Source organism: Physella acuta, unplaced genomic scaffold (assembly GCF_028476545.2).
Source record: "Physella acuta isolate Inbredline_101_S28 unplaced genomic scaffold, ASM2847654v3 ptg000256l, whole genome shotgun sequence".
NCBI lineage: Eukaryota > Metazoa > Mollusca > Gastropoda > Physidae > Physella > Physella acuta.
Window position 1 is genome coordinate 494,489 of NW_026731775.1, and position 16,847 is coordinate 511,335.

The following is a 16,847-nucleotide window of genomic DNA, read 5'->3' on the forward strand; positions in this document are numbered from 1 at the left end:
TTATTTCTTTGACATCAGTATACAAATGTAGAGCATGATCAGCATTATGAAGAGCAGTTTTACTTTACTTAATTCAATTCTGAGCTAGATGTGTTTAAGAATGCCCTGAGATTCAAGCTTATGAGTAAAATTCTATCCCTTGATCCCAACTAGTTATTAAATAGAATTGTGTGACATTATTAGCTTAACAGAAAAACTATACATAACTAATATAAGAGTGGATATTGTTGACAACACCTAATTTTATTATAGCCAGGGTTAGAATGAGTTGGATGGTTTACAGTAAGATCAGTATTAAGTAAGGAGGGTAAGTGTAGCATTAGGCCTTGTTTAAATAGCTTTATCAGACCTACCATCTATGTCTGTATGCATGAAACCATCCTCTGTATTGATGGGGTAAGTTTCTTCATCAGATTCCTCATCATCTTCATCCTCTCCAGGGTTTCTGATGATCAGTGACAGGAAGATGGCTGTCAGTATCACCTGTAGAAGTAAGGTGGGCAACACATGATTAATTATCTGATGGTTTAACACGACTTACCTGGATTCAATGAGTCATTGATTTTTATTGTTTGAGATTGTCAGAAACATAAAAATGTAACGGTTTAACACTGGCTGAATGATAAACATGTAACGGTTTAACATTGGTTAAATGATATAGGCTACATGAAAATTATACACATGCAAAGGTTTAACATTAGTTGAATGATAAACATGTAATGAAGGTTTAACATGAAAAAGTCTACCTTGATTGGCTGAGTGATGAATACTGATGTGAAGAAAGATATAATAAGGGAAGTAATCCACTTCTTGCAGGTCGAATCCTGTGGAAATATATATTTATAATAGCTAACCTTTTTTCTTATATTATACATATTTATGGGGAACACAATCAAAATGTCTAAAACAACAACATTAACATTTTATATTATATGAAACAACAGCATTAATAAATATTTTATATACAAGTTTAGAGACAGCTTCATGTACATAGAGGTTTAGTATAAAGTTTGTACCTGGAATGAGATGCCATAAAATGTAACAAGGGCCACAGACATGATGGTACAGAGTACAAGAATAACCCAGGCCACAATCTGGCACCACCAGGGGAGCTGCAGGGATTTCTTTTTAGCACTCACAGTGCTGGATGAGGGGCTTTCACTTGGGATGGGGGAGGAGGGGCCTGCAAGAATTGTTGTTTACATATTTTTTGTAGTCAAACTTCATTTTTGTTAACAAAATTATTTTTTTTCAGATTTAACAGAAACAGATTAAATCATTTTCTCTGGAAAATGCATTTTTAAATATTACTGCTGTAAGTTTTTAAAAAGCATTAGGTCTACTGAAGCTGAACAAATCTCATTTAATTACTCAACAGCTATTTAAATTTTAATCAAAATAACCAGCAGGACAAGTTAAGCATAAAGGGCATATGAAAAACAACGACCATGACTAGATACAACAAAGGCTTTGTTTATCTAAGGGTGTGGACTACTCCAACAGAGGTTTTGTTTATCTAAGGGTGTGGACTACTCCATACCTGCTCCATCCTTGACTAATTTTTCTTTGTCACTCCTTGCATCTGGCATAGATACCGTAGTAGCCAGACTGGTAGTGGAGCGGGTAAACTCAGAATCCATCTAGAGGATCAATGGATTGGATTAAAATAAACATTTCATAGGAACATTAAACAAAAGCATGTCATTATTTTCACCAAGTTTTATGTTCTTTTTTGTAATTACCCAACTACTAAATGTGTATTTCTAGATACAAGCACACTTTAAGAGATTTCTTTAGTAGTCTAGCGCTCTACCCCAACTCTGATGGGTAACTAGGGAAAGCAAAAGCAGCTGGGCATAGTGCTGACCAATTTATCCCTTCATATGCAGAGGTCACAGAAACAGGTGAACTCTACTACATTTGTCCTGTGGACAGTCAGGTTTAAGAAGGGAATTTTACTACTTCAGTCTAACATCTGGCTTAAGGAACTAGAAAAGATTTTAGAGGTTCATTTGTTTTACAATGTTATGTCAGATATTAAACATGATGTACTGTACATTAAATTATTTAAATATATATATCTAAAGATAATTCAAAAATATAGAAAAAATTTACCAAAACTTCACATTCATGACAATATTTTGAAACAATTAATGACTGAATTAATTTTGTATTGCATGATGACATAATCTTAAATGCTCCTAGACTGACATAATGAGAGTACCTGTGGGTTAACTTGACTGACATTACCTGTGGGTTAACTTGACTGACATTACCTGTGGGTTAACTTGACTGACATTACCTGTGGGTTAACTTGAGTGACATTACCTGTGGGTTAACTTGACTGACATTACCTGTGGGTTAACTTGACTGACATTACCTGTGGGTTAACTTGACTGACATTACCCGTGGGTTAACTTGACTGACATAGTGACATTACCCGTGGGTTAACTTGACTGACATTACCTGTGGGTTAACTTGACTGCCATTACCTGTGGGTTAACTTGACTGACATAGTGACATTACCCGTGGGTTAACTTGACTGACACTACCTGTGGGTTAACTTGACTGACATTACCTGTGGGTTAACTTGACTGACATTACCTGTGGGTTAACTTGACTGACATTACCCGTGGGTTAACTTGACTGACATAGTGACATTACCCGTGGGTTAACTTGACTGACATTACCTGTGGGTTAACTTGACTGCCATTACCTGTGGGTTAACTTGACTGACATAGTGACATTACCCGTGGGTTAACTTGACTGACATTACCTGTGGGTTAACTTGACTGACATTACCTGTGGGTTAACTTGACTGACATTACCTGTGGGTTAACTTGACTGACATAGTGACATTACCCGTGGGTTAACTTGACTGACATTACCTGTGGGTTAACTTGACTGACATTACCTGTGGGTTAACTTGACTGACATTACCTGTGGGTTAACTTGACTGACATTACCTGTGGGTTAACTTGACTGACATTACCTGTGGGTTAACTTGACTGACATTACCTGTGGGTTAACTTGACTGCCATTACCTGTGGGTTAACTTGACTGACATAGTGACATTACCCGTGGGTTAACTTGACTGACATTACCTGTGGGTTAACTTGACTGACATTACCTGTGGGTTAACTTGACTGACATTACCTGTGGGTTAACTTGACTGACATAGTGACATTACCCGTGGGTTAACTTGACTGACATTACCTGTGGGTTAACTTGACTGACATTACCTGTGGGTTAACTTGACTGACATTACCTGTGGGTTAACTTGACTGACATTACCTGTGGGTTAACTTGACTGACATTACCTGTGGGTTAACTTGACTGAGTTTTGCTGTTCCTGGCCTGGTGTCCCCTGCTAGAGCCAGCTGAACACGAGATGGCCTTTTGTGTCGGGGCTGTGCTTTGCGGAATAAAAACACTAGCAGGAAGTTGACAGGAAATACAATCACTGTGCTGATAAACCCAATGAAGATCTGAAATATGAAATTTTATTTCACAATCTGAAACAGTTGCTATGAAAATATCAAATATCAAATATCAAATTTTAATTAGAAAACTGAAATAGTTTTTAAAAAGTTAAACATAATTTTTTTTCAGAAAACTTAAATTATTTATTAAAAAAAAATAACCATCATGTTCAGCATAATTGTTTTATCCTTATATATTATAAATCATTCAGATTTTTATGGTAGTTGCTCCATAATAAATATATCTGCTGCCATTGCTTGTCCTCTAATGCTGTTGCTAGTAGTGCTTACAGCTAAACCTATAACTTTTAGTTTTTTGATGAAAAGAAAGTTTAACCTGAGAGACACTGAGTGAAAAAGGTCCAAACTCAAAGGACGTCGAAGCGCTGGTTGAGGTGCTGCCAGATGTGTTGTAGAACATGGCATTGGTCAGCATGGTCATGAAGAGCAGACACAGACAACACGCCACCCTCTGGACACAGGTGAAGCGACTGCCCGGTGGACGCGCCACCACTGAGAACCACAGGTGACCATCGGCCAGATTTTTCTTGCTGCGCTCTGAAAATTGGTAGCTGAAGTCCTGAAGTTGTTCTTTCCCAGCCAGTGGGATGATTCTGTCAATCTGCCAGGAAAAGTTCAATTGGGAGGTGAAAACTATGTAAAAATCACATGTAAACTGTGAATAATAGCATATTGTTTGGCATGAGTTTAACATGTTTTATCTTAAAGCAGTGGTTTCCATTTGGAGAAAACTTTGTGTTAGTTTTTATTACAAGTCATCTTTTTGTGTCAAAAATGTAAGATTGACTAACTCAAAATTTAATTTATTTTTAAAAGGCAAAATTGCGATGTCATATTCTCTTAACCCCCCCCCCCCCCCTAGAGTCATCACTAAAGTCCAAATCCCTAATCTCACAAGTATGATATCATTTATGGACAACCTATTAATCCATTTTAACCAGGTTTTTGAGATAGCCACTGATTTACTGGGCTAATATGGGGAAGCCACTGGTAACTGACTTACTGAGGCTAACATGTGAAAGCTTGAAGTGAGTAAACCTTACCTGGCCATCATCTTCCTCCAAAGCGAACCAGCGGTTGGCAATAAAAACCTGCTTGACATCGGTCTGCAGGTCTCTGACTGTGATGTAGTTGAGGAACCAGGAGCCAAACTTGCCCTTACCACTGTTGTCATGCCACACCCTCATGTAGTTGATGCGGCCCAAACACCTGTGGAACATTGCGACTAAATAATGATGGCTTTTATTTAATCGTTGAACATTGGGACTGAATAATGATGGCTGTTTTTAATGGTTGAACATTGGGACTAAATAATGATGGGTTTTATTTAATCGTTGAACATTGGGACTGAATAATGGCTGTTTTTAATGGTTGAACATTGGGACTAAATAATGATGGCTTTTATTTAATCGTTGAACATTGGGACTGAATAATGATGGCTGTTTTTAATGGGGTTAGAAGAGGATTCAAAACTGTATGTCACTTTTGCGCTACACTTATTTTCAAAAAATATATAGTGACTTATGTTCTTAGGTGAGTGGCTTATAATATAAGTTAGTACATTTTTGTTATCCACCGATTGTTAATAACATAATGATAAAAAAGCTAGTGTTATAAAAAAAAGATATTTAACAGTATTCTTACTCTGGAGTAGCCATGAGAAAACCATTGGTCATTCCTTTTTTAAAAATTGGTCTTTTTGTGTCAGTGAATACCCTCACATCTGATTCCTCATCTTCTCCAGAGAGTATAAAGAAAACCTGAAAATAAAAATAGTTTTAGAACAGCATGACAGCACCCTGCCTTATTTACTTAATGTTATCCATTCTTCCTATTTAAAAAACAATTTTCTACTTCTTTTTGTAATGTTAAATAATGAGTGACATAATTAAAAAGAAATAAGACGTGATCAGACCTTGGAGTCTGTGCCTGCGTTTCTTCTCATGCCCGTGGATACAATGATCTCATAGTAGTACTTGTCCCTAGGGTCATTGTCTGCTAGAGGGGCCAGTCCAAGCTGAAATTTTTGTTTGTTTAGGTCAGTAGGTGGTCAAATAATAACCATTTAAAAAACTGGGCAGTTATTGGTTATATTAAAGCAATTTAGAAAACCTTAATTAAAGAAGACTTCAGTTTTGTGGTTATCATTATTTTATTGTTATTACATAAAACAGACTACATAATTGTCTATGAAAATAACACTACCTCTTTAAATTTAAAAACAAAAATGTTTGTCCAAAAACCAAATAACTAACCAAGCTCATGTCTCTCTTGTCCTTGCGTCGAGCCAAGAAGAATGCGATGGAGAAGATGACAGCGATGAATATCTCCGTCAGGTACAAGGTTGGGTTGGAGAGGAAGTCAGCGTGGGCGAAGACGTAGTTCCAGTCTATGACATTGGGCACCACAATGAACCCCCCAGCAAACGTGGTCAAGTGGTTGCACAGGCAAACTGTTTTCTCTTGGCTTGACTCACTGCTCACCTGAAATTTTTGCCAGAAATCTTAAGACGAAATCAGAGGTTATAAAGACAGGTCATGTACGTTTTCAGACTAGATAAAGAGGAGTTTATTTGTCTCTCTGACCTCTGCATATAAACAGTGTAGTCAGCAATATGTTATGCAGATTTATTTTTCCCTACTTGAGTCAGGACCCATAAGAGGTGAAAACACTAAAGGACAGTGCAGGGACAAAACTGTATTTTTGTGTAAAAAATGGCGCACTCTTATTCTTAACCACACCACCCCAAGCTCATATAATACAAGTAGTTACATTTCTCTTAGGGACGGAGTGGCCTAGCGGTAGAGAGCTGGACTGCTAACCCGTAAGTCTCGAGTTCGAATCCGGGTTCAAGTCAGCGGACCACCCCTGGGTTCACCCAACTCTGATGGGTATTTAACTCATGTTAGAGTAAGTAAAGGTGGCTAGACAAAGTGCTGACCACACTATCCCTTCATATGCCGAGGTCACAGAAACAAGTGACCCATAGACTGTCAGGTTTGAAAGAGAACTTTACTTTTACTTACATTTCTCTTACATTTTAAATTTGAAACTAGGATGCATCTTTAAAATTTTATTGACCGAGTAAAACAGTCAAACTTTTTGTGTTAAACAATTAAATTCTTACAACACATCCTTTGTTGCTCCAGTCTGAAGCATTCACAGTGTGGAAGAAACATCCGCTAGTCCAGATAGTTAAGTTGTAATCATTAATAAACTCCCCGGCTCCTTTCTTGTATCTCTCCACAATTTCTTGATTGGTCGGTGCCGGTGTGTTCCTGTAGGTGGCGTTTCTCTCTCTGGTGCCAATATACCACTTCCCTTTTCTTCCTGCTACAGCTACATTGTCAATCAAGATGGTGTAAGGGTCTTTGAGTTTAGGGCCTGTAGTAGAAAAAAAGTCATAGCTTGTTTTATACACGGCTATTACAAATTTATATAGATGGAGGTAGGATTATCAGAAGAAAGAAGTTATTTTATATACAGCTATTACATATTTATATAGATGGAGGTAGGGTTATGAGAAGATATATTTTATTTTAAGCAGCAATCAAAATCTACATCATTATTATCTTTTCCGATTTGTGTCCAAGACACATGAGACAGGTGATGTGGAGTTCATTGGTTTCAAATACCTAAACAACATGGGGATAGTGTGGTCAGCACTATGCCCAGCGCCCTTAGTTTCCCTAACATGAGTTAGGTACCCATCAGAGCTGGGTGAACTCAGGGACAACCTGCAGACTCAAGCCCTGGATCCAAACAAGAATTTCTGACAGTCAAAAGTTCTACTTTCCAAACAAACTATCCCTTATATTTATATATACAGAACCATATTTGAAAGTTCACAACAGGCCCAAGGTTGCTACGCCTCTGATATAAAGAATATATGATACAAATATATATTATTTTGATAATCTTAAATGAAATGTTGAAATAAAACCAACTTACTGGGAGGGACAGTTGGTGGGACAACAAATATAAAGTCTGTGAGATTGTTGGCTGGGTCTGGTACCTCTCCATATCTCACCACTACCAGCAATTGTGTCCCTGCAGCAAGCTAAACAAGAGGAGAGAGGAGCTCAGGAGAGAGAATACAATTTTTATACAGATGCTGAACAAGAGGAGAGAGAGGAGCTCAGGGGAGAGAATACAATTTTTATACAGATGCTGAACAAGAGGAGAGAGAGGAGCTCAGGGGAGAGAATACAGTTTTCATACAGATGCTGAACAAGAGGAGAGAGAGGAGCTCAGGGGAGAGAATACAATTTTTATACAGATGCTCAAGTTAGGAAATCCTTTACATTAATCCAAAAACAGAGGATATACTAAAAAGAAAAGGTTATGTTGTAGCAAAGTAAAAATGGTTGTATAGGGCTACTTAAAGAATCACTCAAAGAAACCTGGAAATGTAATTGTATGGGAAACCCATGAGATAAAGAGGTAACCCAATTCCTACAGATTGGTGACCTGATTCACACCAGAGAGGTGACCTAATGCCTACCAGTGAGGTGACCTAATTCCTACCAGTGAGGTAACCCAATTCCTATAGATAGGTGACCTAATTCCTACCAGTGAGGTAACCCAATTCCTACAGATAGGTGACCTGATTCACACCGTCAATGTGACCTAATACCTACCTGGAAACGTAAGTGTATGGATGAGCCATGAGATTTGGTCTCCGTCTGATGTAGCTGGAACAGATTCCATCCAGTGACAATACCTCTGATGGGTTTTATCCCACCACGTGGTCCTTGGCTGTCATGGGGGATGGTGATCCTGAAAATTTAATACAGGTACTTATAATTGTTAGACTTGACCACAGTTCAGATGATCCTGAAATACAGGTACTTATAATTGTTAGACTAGACCACAGTTCAGATGATCCTGAAATACAGGTACTTATAATTGTTAGACATGACCACAGTTCAGATGATCCTGAAATACAGGTACTTATAATTGTTAGACTTGACCACAGTTCAGATGATCCTGAAATACAGGTACTTATAATTGTTAGACTTGACCACAGTTCAGATGATCCTGAAATACAGGTACTTATAATTGTTAGACTTGACCACAGTTCAGATGATCCTGAAATACAGGTACTTATAATTGTTAGACTTGACCACAGTTCAGATGATCCTGAAATACAGGTACTTATAATTGTTAGACTTGACCACAGTTCAGATGATCCTGAAATACAGGTACTTATAATTGTTAGACTTGACCACAGTTCAGATGATCCTGAAATACAGGTACTTATAATTGTTAGACTTGACCACAGTTCAGATGATCCTGAAATACAGGTACTTATAATTGTTAGACTTGACCACAGTTCAGATGATCCTGAAATACAGGTACTTATAATTGTTAGACTAGACCACACATAAAGTATCATAAAGCCTAGCTTGCATTAGCCATACCATATTAAATTCTATATCTATGTTTTTGTCATTTGGTTATCTTAAAAACAGATTTTACTTTCAAAAATAAAATTTATATATATACCTTTTTTTAAAGCACGAAGTATTAAGACTTTTAACAAAACAGAAAAAAAAAATTTATTCTTGAGAGGAAATGAAACTATTTTCTAAAACAGTAAAAACAAGCAATCTAAAAATCTACACTGACTGGAAAGTACATAATTAAAAAAAATTTTGTTACCACATACTTGATTGGTTTAGTTGTATTTTCTATTTTAAGAGGCTGACCACTGCTGTCATACAGCTCAATGTTGAGGAAATGTGTGTAGGAATAGATGCCCTCAAGGGCCACAGGAGTGTAGCGGTCAGGGTAGTTGGTGGTTTGAGAAAGCTGTTGATAAAATAAATAACAACTCTTTAAACCAACATGTTCAACCACACATGTTTTAAGTTTAATTCCATGATGTTAAAAAATCATGGAAAACATTTATTGTATGGACTAGATTTAAGGAAAATTTTGTCTTGTTAAGTAGGCCTACTTGAAACAAAATCTGGTTTTCTTACTTGAAACTATATATCAGGCTAATGTCTTAAGAATGGGCAGTGAAGTTAATCTTGTTTTAAAACCATAGAACCATGATATAGAGTATATTTACAACACCTAGATGCATGGGCTAACAAAAGCTCAGCTAATTTAACTAGATTTAGAAGCAGGCTACCTGAAAAGTGACAACTTGATTTTTCATGGCCTGGAAGTTGCTAGGAAACAAATCCGCAGTTGTGTTTGGGAAAAGGATGGTTGCGTCAGAGTTGGGAGGCTGGACGCTGGCCCCAGCAAACTTGCTGGCAAAGTTTTTCTGCATGGTGTACTTGAGCCTGCTGGTGGTAGAGTTCTGCCACTGGCCAGGTATGGCAAAACTGCTGAATAGTTTGGCCAGTTTCTGAAGCATGGCATCAGTCTGTTGGTTGATTGCTTTAACCTGCAAGGATATAAGCTACATTAATTCAAGAAAAAAAAAATTATTACTTAACGATGTTAAGTTAGAAAACACAAAGCTGCAAACATGAATGATAAATGTATAAATAAAGGAAAAAAAAACAAGCTAGATAATGTAGAGGGTTGACAGTATAAAATGGTTGACTTACTGTATCTGCATACACAGCTTTATGGACATTCCTTGTGTGATACTTCAGAGCCTCATCATCACTTCTGGCAGACTCCACATCTAAATCTTAAAGTAGGGATAGAAAGTGGGAGTAAGATGCTGGTCAATGTGGAATATGCTATGTTAACAGTTAAACTTAATGACATATTAGTGTTTTCATGCTTAAAATAAATATCAGTTAAGGTATTCATTAATAATAATAATATAATAAAATAACTATGCCAAATTTTACAATTTTTTGATAGCCTACTATTTTTTAAATTTAGCGTTTATTACTTAAAGGGCACAAAATATCATTCTTTAGACTACTGTTGACTACTTTGATTTAATAAACTTTACATTGTTAACAAAGATTTAAAACAAGGTCTATGATTTCACACAGAAGCAATTTTAGATCAAGCTGATAGATTGAGGTTTTGCTTTCATCACTTGCATGCTGTAGTGACTAACTTAGTTACATCTAGACAAATCTACTTGTAAGAAATTTAGAAAATTCGAAGCAAAATTGAAAGACTTATCAGTCCAATTTATACGGTAATTATGACATGTTTTGAGTATTTGAATAAAATAAAATAATTTACATGTATTATCAGTTCAATTTTTTAAAAACTTAGTCAGTATGAAGTGTTATTAAGTGCATAATGCATATTGAAGAGACTATAACCTACTTAAGGGATCCTCAGTGGCTGTGAGTGATGTGTCATACTTAAACCAGGATTTTTCTTTCTGAGTTGCTTTCAGTTCAGTTAATGTAGGGTAAAAACCATTAGAACCTGCAGCCTGAAAAACGAGACAATTCAGTTAGAGAAATATACTTAGACATTAGCATGTAAACTAAAAAAAAAACTGCAAATGTTTACTACCTCCATGACAGATCCCAATAAACTTCAAATGTTTACTACCTCCATGACAGATCCCAATGAACTTCAAATGTTTACTACCTCCATGACAGATCCCAATAAACTTCAAATGTTTACTACCTCCATGACAGATCCCAATAAACTTCAAATGTTTACTACCTCCATGACAGATCCCAATAAACTTCAAATGTTTACTACCTCCATGACAGATCCCAAAAAACTTCAAATGTTCACTACATCCATGACAGATCCCAATAAACTTCAAATGTTTACTACCTCCATGACAGATCCCAATAAACTTCAAATGTTTACTACCTCCATGACAGATCCCAAAAAACTTCAAATGTTCACTACATCCATGACAGATCCCAATAAACTTCAAATGTTTACTACCTCCATGAGAGATCCCAATAAACTTCAAATGTTTACTACCTCCATGACAGATCCCAAAAAACTTCAAATGTTCACTACATCCATGACAGATCCCAATAAACTTCAAATGTTTACTACCTCCATGACAGATCCCAATAAACTTCAAATGTTTACTACATCCATGACAGATCCCAATAAACTTCAAATGTTTACTACCTCCATGACAGATCCCAATAAACTTCAAATGTTCACTACATCCATAACAGATCCCAATAAACTTCAAATGTTTACTACCTCCATGACAGATCCCAATAAACTTCAAATGTTCACTACATCCATAACAGATCCCAATAAACTTCAAATGTTTACTACCTCCATGACAGATCCCAATGCTGAAAAGATGCTCCTCATGGCCTTCTCCTTGTCCTCTTGTGAAACAAAAGCCATCATTTTGTCGTCCATCAGATAATTCAGCATGGTATTTAGACGATCCATAACCAGACCCTGTATGAGAGAATAAACATAAAATATTTTACTTAGAACTGTACAACTGTTTAAGAATTTTTGCAAATGATTCAATTTTAGTTTAAAGAAGATAAAGCTTAGAATAATGGAAGTTTAGGAATGTTCATAGGAGGTATATAAAAGTTTATATTTTTAGGCTTGATATTTCTACTCATTTCATCATTTTAACTGATACTAATACTAAAATAGCAAAGAAGAATTGTAATATCAACAGAAATATCAATCAAATGGATACAAATCACAAAAATAATATGCAATATGATCAGAAAAGCAGATAAATCAAAAGTAATACTTGATTACTGGTAGGAAAATTGCTGAATCAACAGTACTGAAGAAAAGGGGCAAAATATTCTCTAAAGCAGCTTCAGTAGGTTCAGCTGTACAAACCTACCTGACACTCTACAGTAACTTCAGTAGGTTCAGCTGTACAAACCTACCTGACACTCTACAGTAACTTCAGTAGGTTCAGCTGTACAAACCTACCTGACACTCTACAGTAACTTCAGTAGGTTCAGCTGTACAAACCTACCTGACACTTTACAGTAACTTCAGTAGGTTCAGCTGTACAAACCTACCTGACACTCTACAGTAACTTCAGTAGGTTCAGCTGTACAAACCTACCTGACACTTTACAGTAACTTCAGTAGGTTCAGCTGTACAAACCTACCTGACACTTTACAGTAACTTCAGTAGGTTCAGCTGTACAAACCTACCTGACACTCTACAGTAACTTCAGTAGGTTCAGCTGTACAAACCTACCTGACACTTTACAGTAACTTCAGTAGGTTCAGCTGTACAAACCTACCTGACACTTTACAGTAACTTCAGTAGGTTCAGCTGTACAAACCTACCTGACACTCTACAGTAACTTCAGTAGGTTCTGCAGTAGCCTGGGCCAATAGACCAGCACATTGTTGTATTGAAATGGGATCTTTACATGACAAAGTTCCAGTTAGTTTAACAATATCTGTCCGAAGCTAAAAAGAGGAAATGGGAATCAATTCAATATTTTTTTATTGAGCTAAGCCTTAAGAGAATTTCTTAAAATTTAGCTTCATTTACAATGAAAAAAAATGAAAAAAAGCAAGGCAGGTTATTATATATTATATTACAGTAAAACTCATAAAGTTGAAATTTATTTAATATGTCTTGTTAAAACACCTTTTGCCCCAACTATTATGTGTGTCTTCATAAATTATAATCAAATTAATTTAATGTTAATTAAAGCTGTGTAAACATCTTACACAAAGAGACCATCTGCATACTAACCTTTGCCCTTTGATCTCTTAACTTGTCAAATTCATACTGTGTCACCATGCTTCTGTCTTCACTAACCTACAACATGTCACAAAATATTTGTTAATGAACACTTTGCAATGGGGTTCCATTACTGATACAATTACATTACATACTGGTATATATTAGAAGAAAAATATACTTGCAAAATTGAGTGCACATGTACATTTAGTAACCATGTCAAGTTAAAACAAGTAATGCTTATTTCAGCCAATGATATAGGAAATACACATGATGTCAAGGAAGTAAACTCAGGGTTGGGAGGAAATATGCACATTGCTTATTTCCTCTATTGTAGGTAGAAATAACTTATAAGCACTTAAGCTGAAAAAATCAATCCGTTTATTTTGTGATCAAATATATCTCACATTTTTATAAGCATTAGGCCTGTCAGCATCATTTGGACCATAGCCTGTGCATATCATGTTGCTTGGTACTTCAGAGCTAGAAAAGTCTGTTGATTATAACACACCAAAGTTATAAATACGTTGCAATCTTTATTATCCCTAAAGAAAAAAAATCTAAAAATTCATTCAATAATTTTTTATTTTACAGGGGACAAACTGAGTAATGTATTTTAAAATAAAAAAAGATTATATTTTTTGTAAAATATTCTCAAGTTATTTTTGTTGTCTGAAGCTAAACTACTACATATTTTTACTGCTTTAAAGCCTGGATTGTTTTTCAGCTACAACCAAAAAAATACCATGTTCGCTATCAACTCTCTATTCTGTGTAATGACTTAATAAATAATACTTAATTGTGTTGGAGTAAATCTCCAATATTACAATTGAGAATGAAGAAGAAGCCATGTTCACACTAAGCAAATCCAAGTACAGTGTAGGGTCACAAACACCACGTCACCTTTTTTACTGTCACTGGCGTCTTGGTTGAGTCCAGACAACACAGACGCTGCCATCTCCGTCACCATGCGCTGATCTCCTTCCTTGCAGACTTTAAAAAAGTTGGAGGTTGGATCAGCCAGGATTGAATTCATGTACTGTCTAATCAAGGCTTTGTCTGGTGGGAACACTGAGATTTTGGCCACACTGAAAATACCACAGCACATTATATCAATAGAATTCAACAAGTGTTATAGTAAAATAACATTAATTTTCAACAGAGATTAAAGTTAGATTTTAACTGAGCCTAGTGTATTAATAATTAATAAACAAATTGTTTATGTTAATTTTTTAATGAACTCTTATTACATAATTTATTGTGTAATAAGAGTTCATTAAATAATTAACATATATAAACAATGTGCATATTTTTAGACATACGTCACTGTTCTTGCAGCATTGAACATATCTTTAACAACAACCATAACCGTCTGTTTGTAGCCGTTGTAGCTGGGACCAATTGGTATTGAGACCTTCTGGTTGTTGATCACCCCGTATTCACTGGCTCCCATAGGAATTGACGTGATCTCCTTCTGTAAGTCATCTGGGTCTGTCATACCTGGATACAATGTATGACACCAGAAAACTCAAGCAATGGAGAGAGGGGCTTGTTTATGATTTAATCAAACAAAATTATGCAAAACTCATTGTGTTTGGTAGATGTGGGATTAAGTTTATATTAACAGACCAACAGTTCATTAAAGATCTGTGAAGTCTATTTCATGGGAAACCTGACAGTATTTTGAAATAACATAATTTTTAATTAAAGATGCACTTGGTTGATCGATATAACATTCTCATCACAAAGTTGTAGGTTTATAGTTTAAGAATCAAACTTAAGGGAATTTTAACAAAACAATCACAATTATATGAGTTACAAAACTAAAACTGTAAAAACTTTAAAATCACATAAATGTGGTATTAGGTTAAAGATTTTAAAAAATCAATATTATGGGGTTTTTTTACGACATTTTTAATTTTAAAATGACAACAACAAATCATTACGGTTAATGCTTTGCTTCTATTATAAATAAATGAAGAAACCTTACTGTAGAACTGAAATTCTTTAATCCCATTTTCATCATACCAGTCCCAACAGTTGATAAGCCACAGCTGAGAGGCATCTGGAGTGGCGGTGGCGTTGGCAGGCTCTATAGAACAGTTGCCTGGCCTGGGTGGCTTGTTGACGTAGAGACTGGTGGAGGTGCTGCTGTTGCCGGCCACATCCGCTATGCTGCACTGGGTGCGGAAAATTGTTGTCTCGTCGGAATAACGAGAGAAAAGAGTTTTCTCGATGGTAAACTGCTTTGAGACCAAACCTGAGGGGAGGTTAAAGAAATGGTCAGTTACAGTAAACACATGTTAACATTAACACATGACTTACAGTAACCAGGTGTTAACTTTATACTTCATATAGAACATTTGTGTTGTGTCAACCAGAAGTTAACATTACATATGCCTTTCAATACCTTAAACCAGTGGTTCTTAACCTTTTTGTAGGCAACCCCACCAGCAACTTCATCAGCACAAAACCCTTCTTAATAGGAAAAATAAAATGTCTTTTTCTCAAATTCAAATCATAGGTAGGCCTATATCGTTTACTGGTGTACAAAATGAACCGTGCATCAACATCACCATGTTCAAGGAAAAAATCCTTAACATGATTTTTGGACAAAAACAAAATACAATAATCAATATTTACTGAAAACCATTGCTGGGCTTCATATTGAATTCAGCCAGCCTTGTGCTCTTTTTTTCCAGCAGCTTAGGGAAATGTTCTCTCAGTTTTGTTGTGATATACTAGAACTATTATTGCTCAAACCATGCAGTTAGGATGCATACTCCCATCACGTTACACTATAGATGTAAATCCATATTGTACATTTTCATCTGACTTCTTCCTTTTTTTTTGCTCAACATAGTTAGTAGGGATTAAAATCATGACAGTAACAAGTCGACTACTGAGCCACAAGATAGAAATTAAACTTATGTTTATTACAGCATGTATATAAATGATCAGCATGTGCCTGACATGCTGTATAGGTGATATTGACATGATTCATGACCTATGTGTGTCTTGAGTTCAAGGATTTTATGATGTAGAAATATCACAATACCAATGTGTTATCTTGTTCGGGCACACTTTATTACTTTATTGTGATGCTGCACTATCATATCATAGTTTTATCATCCGAACCCATGACAACTGACTCACTGAAACCCCTGGGGTTCAATCAAAGCCAGGTTAAGAACCACTGCCTAAAAAAATGTTAATTAAAGTAAAATTGTTATAAATTAAATAGGGCCACAAGTTAATGCACACAAAAAATACATTAAAAATGTGTATTATTTCAGTAGTGTTTGTGCTGTAAGTCTATTAAGCAATGGTGCAAAATAAATGCTTATGAAAGTAAGTAAAAGTACTTTTAAAAACTCAACATTAAATAAAAGAAATTAAAAAATGAAGGTGACATATACAACTATTTATATATATATATATATATATATATATATATATATATATATATATATATATATATATATATATATATATATATATATATATAAATAGTTGTATATGTATATATATATATATATGTATATATATATATATATATATATATATATATATATATATATATATATATATATATATATATATATATATATATATATATATATATATATATATATATATATATATATATATATATATATATTGTTCTAATCTATATTTATAAGACTGTTCCATCGCTAAGACAAAATAAATTATAAAGCTAGTAGAATTAAAGAAATGCTA

General features: G+C 35.3%; 2 protein-coding genes across 2 annotated transcripts in view; both read right to left on the minus strand.

Annotated features, from left to right (window-relative positions):
* LOC131938734 (polycystin-1-like protein 2) overlaps window positions 1-12,271 on the minus strand; it is a 30,258-nt gene extending 17,987 nt beyond the window's left edge. The window contains exons 1-19 of the mRNA XM_059296874.1: window positions 12,241-12,271; window positions 11,697-11,828; window positions 10,761-10,872; window positions 10,073-10,158; window positions 9,646-9,906; window positions 9,175-9,317; window positions 8,144-8,282; window positions 7,455-7,563; window positions 6,631-6,887; window positions 5,759-5,986; window positions 5,419-5,520; window positions 5,148-5,263; window positions 4,547-4,712; window positions 3,820-4,104; window positions 3,321-3,488; window positions 1,541-1,640; window positions 1,017-1,183; window positions 747-824; window positions 354-483 (exon numbers count right to left, since the gene is read on the minus strand). Coding sequence (XP_059152857.1) covers window positions 354-483; window positions 747-824; window positions 1,017-1,183; window positions 1,541-1,640; window positions 3,321-3,488; window positions 3,820-4,104; window positions 4,547-4,712; window positions 5,148-5,263; window positions 5,419-5,520; window positions 5,759-5,986; window positions 6,631-6,887; window positions 7,455-7,563; window positions 8,144-8,282; window positions 9,175-9,317; window positions 9,646-9,906; window positions 10,073-10,158; window positions 10,761-10,872; window positions 11,697-11,819 — 2,770 coding nt within the window. The 5' untranslated portion in view covers window positions 11,820-11,828; window positions 12,241-12,271. The remainder of the gene's footprint in view (window positions 1-353; window positions 484-746; window positions 825-1,016; window positions 1,184-1,540; window positions 1,641-3,320; window positions 3,489-3,819; window positions 4,105-4,546; window positions 4,713-5,147; window positions 5,264-5,418; window positions 5,521-5,758; window positions 5,987-6,630; window positions 6,888-7,454; window positions 7,564-8,143; window positions 8,283-9,174; window positions 9,318-9,645; window positions 9,907-10,072; window positions 10,159-10,760; window positions 10,873-11,696; window positions 11,829-12,240) is intronic.
* A 411-nt stretch (window positions 12,272-12,682) lies between these two features.
* The window catches only part of LOC131938735 (uncharacterized), a 29,313-nt gene continuing 25,148 nt past the window's right edge, over window positions 12,683-16,847 (minus strand). The window contains exons 11-16 of the mRNA XM_059296875.1: window positions 15,097-15,366; window positions 14,429-14,606; window positions 14,010-14,194; window positions 13,514-13,599; window positions 13,119-13,184; window positions 12,683-12,826 (exon numbers count right to left, since the gene is read on the minus strand). Of these exons, the coding sequence (XP_059152858.1) occupies window positions 12,683-12,826; window positions 13,119-13,184; window positions 13,514-13,599; window positions 14,010-14,194; window positions 14,429-14,606; window positions 15,097-15,366 (929 nt within the window). The remainder of the gene's footprint in view (window positions 12,827-13,118; window positions 13,185-13,513; window positions 13,600-14,009; window positions 14,195-14,428; window positions 14,607-15,096; window positions 15,367-16,847) is intronic.